General features: G+C 40.8%; 1 protein-coding gene across 1 annotated transcript; it reads left to right on the top strand.

The window, feature by feature from the left end:
- Positions 1-2,559: 2,559 nt before the first annotated feature.
- Positions 2,560-6,993, top strand: LOC121312679 (adaptin ear-binding coat-associated protein 1-like; the record flags this gene model as incomplete). The annotated part of the gene is made up of 7 exons (XM_041244356.1): positions 2,560-2,660; positions 3,196-3,300; positions 3,620-3,701; positions 4,061-4,169; positions 4,755-4,926; positions 6,165-6,255; positions 6,832-6,993. Coding segments are annotated over 7 exons (709 nt in total), but the record flags the coding sequence as incomplete, so codon positions are not given.
- Between the last annotated feature and the right edge of the window lie 358 nt (positions 6,994-7,351).

The raw sequence follows: 7,351 nt of genomic DNA, 5'->3' as shown, positions 1-7,351 counted from the left end.
CCACAAACCAGGAGTGACCCAATTATTTTATGAAGTGGGACAGTGTGGGTGCCCTTCACTTCAGAATAAAGGCTGAGCTTCAGATAAAAATGAATAAGACACAGAACATATAACATCATCCTGCAACCTGTAACTGTACCTTACATAGCTGGTGTTTTCCAGCTGAAACGTACACAGAATTATTCTAATGAGGCTTTCATGATGACAGTTACCACGGTTACGCTAGAGGTCTACACTACATTGGGGGGGGGGGGGGGGGGGGGGGGTTATAATCAATTGCGGGATGCCAGTGCGACAGATGGCTTTTACGGTATTTCCAAATACATTTCAGACACTTCAAATAGTTCTCCACATGATCTACATTTTGCGTTTCCGTTTCACAAAAACCTACAACACGAAAGACTTAAAAAAAAAAAAAGGTTCTATTTGTGTATGCATCTATCAATCACTGAGGAAATCTGCAAGCTCAGTCGTGTTTTCTCTGGTAAGAGTCAACCCGCATTTAGAACCCCAGCACCCTTGAAATTCAGCAGGCTTTATTTGTGTTCCTTCAACGCCATTGCCACCGCGCCCTTCTTTTTTAATAAAAAAAATAATAATTCTGACAAAGCATCTCTAACACAACTACATGTAAACCCCAAACTCTTTGTCTGCCTGTTATCGCTGCTGCGTAAGCATGATAATACACTTGGCAAAGGTGCTGTTTGTTAGTTTCCCGATGGCGTTTCTTTGCTTTAAAATTACTGATTAATTGCTTTTGCTCAGCATTATCTAGAAGATACACACATGATTTCCCCATAGTTTGTTTTTGATGTCGCCAGTACACTGTATAGCTGTTCGATACATCATAAAAACACAGCAACATTCAATCTCGTGTGGTATGCAATACGCACGTTTAAGGGATTTCAACACATCGTTAGTCTTGTTTTTTTTTTTTTTTTTTTTTTTACTTTATATATTGTCAACGGCCGCTGTCGACGGTGTGACATATGGTAGTTAAACCTATTCTTTATTTTTTGCACTTATCAAGTGCCTAAAACTAAAAAGACAAAGCTTCTCAGCTCTGTGGGCTCTATGACAATTGAGCAGTCAAGTACGTTTTTTTCAATTCTCCTGTAAGAGGAAGTGGACACTGGACCGTTTAACTTAATGGAGGGGAGAGGGAAAGGGACCTTGACCAGAACAATCACCCTGGGTGCAATTTAGATGCTATTGAATAGGGCTTTTCAGAAAAAAAAAATACTAGGAGCACCCTTCTCACTTCTGGCAAATTGCAAGATTAGGGGTAACTGACACATTTTATTCGTCATTGTATCATTGTAACAAAGAAGTCCCAAGTCCCATGAAAGTTCATAACCCCTCAGCTCCAACCTAGTGCCAGTGGAAGCACATACTGTTACTTTTTCCAGTTTGGATAGAACTATGTGGCACTTTAGCCTCACCAAAGTGGCCATAAGCAATGCTCAAATGCATGACAAATGCAACTTCAAAAATCCAAAATCCATGGATACCAAAATGTTTTGCTTGATTCTTGTAGATCTCATCAACATCTATCCAAACATATCTTTGGGTGATTTTTTGGAGTCCCCTAACGCAAGTTATTACGGCCTAAACTTGGTACAAATAGCAAAAATTCAAATTTCAAAGGGGTTTAATGACCAGTGGTGGGACTTGAAACCAAAAGACAGAATTTGGAAGAATGGTAGCTAAAGGTCTTACATTTTAGGACCCACATCCCCTACAGGGTAAAGGGTTGGGCTGAAGTTTGAATTAAACTCGTCACTTACCCCTCATCTGGCAATTTGCCAGAAGTGAGTAGGGTGCTCCAAGAATTTTTTTTTTTTTTCTGAAAGCCCTGTTCATTACGAGTAGAACGAGGTGCTACACATGATGGTAGCATCTACATTGCACCCAGGGTGATTTTTCTGGTCAAGGTCCCTTTCTCACCTTAGGTTGACCTTTGTCAAGGTCACAGGTCGAAGGGGACATTAAAAAAAAATAATATAATATTGCCTATCATTTCTGAACAGAGCATGTCAGAAAACCCCCAGGTGAATTTTTCTAGGAAAATCTGAGACGGACGGGCAAAGAAATGTCCTTTTTCTGGTTGAGTTGGTGTGGAATGTTCCTTTAACAATAAGAGCGTTCATTCCCCATAAACTATTTATTACCCCTCAGATGCTTTGTTTTTGCTCCCAGAAACATCAATATCTCCTGTTTGGGAAAGTTTTACAGCACTTCAGTTCAATTAAAATATGCATTTACAAAGATTTCTACAAGAAATGTGCAGTATGTACAGGATATTGGACTATTTGACTGGAGGTAAGATTTTAATAACTTCCTGATCTATGCGCCCTCAGCTTCTTTCTTTGCAGTCTTTTCATAGCTGGTTTGAATAGCCTCATAGTCCGCATAGCAATATTTCGCATGTGGTTAACTAACTGCACAGATTTGTGAGAAGATGGAAGTTAACCAGTAGTCACGTTTACATACAATTTCTACTGTGGGTTTTCAGAATTGCTCCCTCCGATTGACCACGTCTCACATGTCATGTTTTAGGGCGTCAGACTGGAAGCTGGAGCAGCCTGATTGGACGGGACGGCTGCGAATCACAGCGAGAGGAAAAGTGGCTTATATTAAACTGGAGGATAAAGCCTCGGGTATGTACTTCTCTTCATGCAGTGCCTTCCCCTGACAAACCAGACAAACCTTTCGGAGGCAAACCATTCTGCCACTCTGAATTCAGCCCAGCCAATCATAAATGCTGATGTAGAAGAAACTCACGTTCCCATTTTGTTTTCTGTTGTCTAAGTATCTCTTTGTGAGTTCATGCTGCTACTTCAGCTTGATCGCTCTAGTATAATATTTTAATAGTTTCAATGTCTTACACAGATCTGTACCTAATATCCAGCTGGGCCACCATTTGCCCTGATCACAGCCTTGAAATGGCATAGACACCACAAGGTGTTGGAAGTAATGATAATCCAATCATTCATTTAATATTTCACACAGAGGGGTAGGCTAATTAGTTTACTGGTCTGTATTCAGTAGGGTTATGTCTCCCTGACTTCTGTACAGGACTGCAGTGTTGAAAGAGTTGGTGGAAAACCTATTGTTGCTAATGCTAAAAACAAAAGGGATTTTAAAGCCTAGTAAGAAAGACAGGGTGTCAGTCTTTGTAATCTGTCTTTGTAGGAGAGCTGTTTGCTCAGGCCCCAGTCATTGAGTTCCCCGGGATCACAGTGGAGACTGTCAGCGACTCCAGTCGATACTTTGTTATCCGTATCCAAGATGGAAACGGTAAGTTCACAGGGAAAAGGGGGGGCTTGTCGAATAGAAAAGTGGCTGGTTGTCGTGTAGTCACCTGATTTGTTTGTGTGTCTCTGTATATATTTAAGTTCAGGAGCGGGTAAAACGTGATATAGAGAAAAACAATAACTCAAAATTGGAGCAACAGAAATTTTTCAAGTAATTAAGATCGAAATCTAAAATCTTAGTTTCTCAAACAGTGGTGCCTTCGTTGGTCTCCATTAATGATGGTGCGGAATGAAACATTTATTCTGTGATCAGGAATTGATGTATGGGGGTTAGCTATCGATGGTTCTTGTTTGTTCTACAGGACGCAGTGCTTTTATTGGGATCGGGTTCAATGACCGTGGGGATGCTTTTGATTTCAACGTATCACTACAGGATCACTTCAAGTGAGTGCCATCATTGTAATTGATTGATTTCACATGGGGCGGTACTGGACATGTCACAAGTTTTTTAAATTTCTGCAGATTTGATAAATAAAGCAAGTTTGCTGGTCTTGCCTTGGAATTCTGTTACTACTTCACTTCCTAGTTCATTTCCACACCAAGACATGCATAAAACTCCAAACCAAATGATACTGACAAAAGATAAAACTGAACCAAACCGAAACCGAATTTATTTTGTGTCACTAAAACGCATCTGTAGTCTCAGCACTAAACTGCCGTTGTTTTCGGGAGCCCGTCGCGCACTGCATGCAATCGGAGGTTTCTTTAACCTAAGTTTCTTTTTACTCCCTTTCTAAATACAGATGGGTGAAACAGGAGAATGAGATCTCGAAGGAATCTCAGAACAAGGATACAGGACCGAAGCTTGATCTGGGTTTCAAGGAGGGACAAACCATCACCCTCAATATCGGGGTAAACTGCTGATGCCATTACAAAAGAAAACTAGTGCTTGCTTATTATAAGCGCGTAACTAGTTGTCAGACAGTGTGATCATGGCTCCTATGAACCTTTTCGCCGCTGTCCATATTAATGCATTAGGGCGTGACAGGAAACAAACTGCAGTGTGTGGCCATAGCTATTACAAATTTTGGAGTGCTGTTTCTGAACAGATCTATACAATCACTTGGAATAATAGCATTTTTATATTAGTCATAGATTACAAGTCTTATCACATAAAATCAAAACAATATTCCCAAAATACTGGAGAATCACAATGTGTTTTGATTTAGAGTTTTTGTGTTGGTTTACATGACTTTTTGCTTTGATTTGAATGTGCAGGTTCCAGATGTTTTGGGACGCGTCGTTTTGATTACCGACGACAAAACCTAGAGAGCAATAGGCAGACAAAAGTAGGGAAAATCGTATTCCGCTTCTCATTCTTTTTGTTAAAGAAGCATAGCATACAGTAAATGAAGGTGGGAATGCTCAAGCTTAAAACATGACCAGCAAAAAATGGGTTAAAACAAACAATATTTTTATATATATATTTCTCTCCAGCAAACAAAGAGGAGAGATGGTAAGCCCCGCCTCCAGGGGGCAGTAGGTTTTGGGCTCCTCCCACCTCCCCCTGGTGGAAAGATAGCCCTGCCCTCTTCCACTGAATCACCCAATCACATTCCAGAGCCAGTTGCGCTAAACTCTGCTCCCCGAGTGGCAGCAGAAGACACAGGTAAGGCGGGAAAGGCAACTTTTGCTTTGTGTTTTTTGTTAAGGTTATGAATGGCCTTATTTTAACACTGTAAAACTACAAGGAATTGTTCAGAACACCTCCTCTCCTAGTTGCAACTATGCTGTTTCTTGTTAGTTTTATACCTTTTAAATATTTAAATTATTTTTCAGAAAATGTGCCTTTGCACTTTTTATTTTCCTGCTGAAATGTGTCACAGTTTCCAAATATTTGGTTAAACTATGGTGGCAGATTTCTCATTTTCAATACATGGTTCCACATATCAGTTTTAGTTCATTTTCTGAAATCATTAGATTACAGATGCTATTCACCTTACATTATTGACTCTGTTTGATTTGAGGAAAAGCATCTGCTAGGCTGACTAGACAGCGCTGAAAGCCCAACATGTGGTAGACACCAACATTGTATATTCCAGCTGGATCCAATTCTGGTGAGGTGATTACTCAGCCCCCTCAGCATTGGATTAAAACAGCATGAATATGACTCTTGACATTTGAAGCTTACTTGGCCCACTTGCGCTGGAATGACTAAAGCTTCAAATAACTGGGGCATGAAGTATATTTGGGAGCAGTGTCCTCGTTGATTAGTTACCCAGGACATCCTATACAAAGAATATAAAAAAAAAAAGTTCATTAATTCAGTGTGTGAGACTTAGCAAACTATAGACAGTGCCAGCAAACAAACATACACAATTCTAAAGCCTGTAGTTACAGTAACCCAAAGTTGAATCTCTTTGCTTGGCTTTGCCGGGACTGAGGCCCTGAACTGGGCAATGCTTGCGTACAAAGCTACCTAAAAGACAAGCAAGGTTTTAAAATACAATTGATCTTTTTAGCGCTAAATGCTTGTAAACAGATCCATAGATTAAACTGCTGTTGCTTCCACCGGTCTTGCTTCAACGTAACATGTAAAGCGCAGGAAGTGAAAAAATTATATATATATAGCTTGAGAAAAAAGCAAGGAATAAAGGGCCCGCCCCCCCCAGTGATAAAGTTGCTTACGGTAATATAAAGCAGGGATGGAAATATAGCAATATGCACATAGCGATGTGATCCATTCCAGGTTTTACTAGAAAAGACTCAGTCAAGCTCCTAGTAAAACTTGGAATAGATGAAACTGCTGTGCAATAACTCTTATTTCCGTCCCTGGAATATTGAAATGAAAGCCTAGTTAATGCCTTTAAGTCAATGTTCCCAGCTGACCTCTTCCCGTCGTCTCAGGTTCTCTGTTAGATTTGGACGCCCCTGATTCAGTTCCCTCGGTTCCAGCACAAAGCTTGGATACATGGGGAGATTTCTCAGCTCCAGCCAGGTGAGGTGCCTTTATGTAAACTACTGAACCATGTATTACAGACTGTCTAGACATCCATTAAAGAATAGGTAGCTCCAAATTTAATTTACTTTTATTTTCCTTTCATTTTTTAGGATGTTTGCATTCATTCAGAGTGATTCCTATTGCATATGCGAAACAATGTGTTTTTTTAATTTTTTTAATGTTTTGAGTTCAGGATCTTCCTTCTTTGGCAGTACGTTGTTGTTTTGCTCTAGACAGTGCTGCTGATTACTAATTTAAGAACACCTTGGATGACCTTGCCTACTTCACACATCTATGGCAGGCACCTAGAACTGAAGATCTGCTCCTGAACTTGTTCAAAGCATCTTAACGCAGACTCAAGAAATGAAAGACAACATTTCAGCAATTGTCGTAAGAACAGCTCGGAATGTTTGCAAATATGCAATTGAAAAGGCTATTTGAAGATACTTCTTTTTTTAAAGCAGACTTCAAACTTGCAAGTTAAAGCTTTTTGGAAAGGATGAATGAAGGGTAGAACATGTTTCTGCAGAGGCTTGCACACCGCATAATGCATCACATTTTGTTTCTTTGCAGTTCCGTTCCCGCTCAGAACAAGCAATCGACAAACTGGGTCCAGTTCTAAAAGGGAACACCACTCCCAGTCCGAGCCACCAGTGATCAAACTGAATCCCAGTATCAAACTGGGAACTAACCAGTTTCCCCATGTCACCTTACATAACCTCAACCCCCCCCCCCCCCCCCCCCCCCCCCCCCCCCCTCCCCCCCCCCCCCCCCCCCCCCCCCCCCCCCCCCCCCCCCCCCCCCCCCCCCCATTAATTACCCTTACCTGACCCCAGTTTAGCATAGTCAGACCCCTATGCGCCCCAAACACTGGTAGTATCTCTGAACTCTTAGTTTTCACATTAGTATAGGTGTACTAATTTGATGAGAAATCTTTGTTCATGACTTTGTATTATATAAACTATTTTAGCAACATTGATCTAACTGGTGTGTGGCATTAGCTGCTTTCCAGAGGAACCAATTTATAAAAAGAAGCCGCTTCCAGTGCCAGTTCCATCTTCCTCATGTTGTTTTGTGATATTTGCAATGGGTT

The sequence above is a fragment of the Polyodon spathula genome, unplaced genomic scaffold (genome assembly GCF_017654505.1).
Source record: "Polyodon spathula isolate WHYD16114869_AA unplaced genomic scaffold, ASM1765450v1 scaffolds_4253, whole genome shotgun sequence".
Lineage (NCBI taxonomy): Eukaryota > Metazoa > Chordata > Actinopteri > Acipenseriformes > Polyodontidae > Polyodon > Polyodon spathula.
The sequence above is the reverse complement of the archived record's forward strand: the minus strand, read 5'-3'. Positions and strand labels throughout refer to the sequence as shown.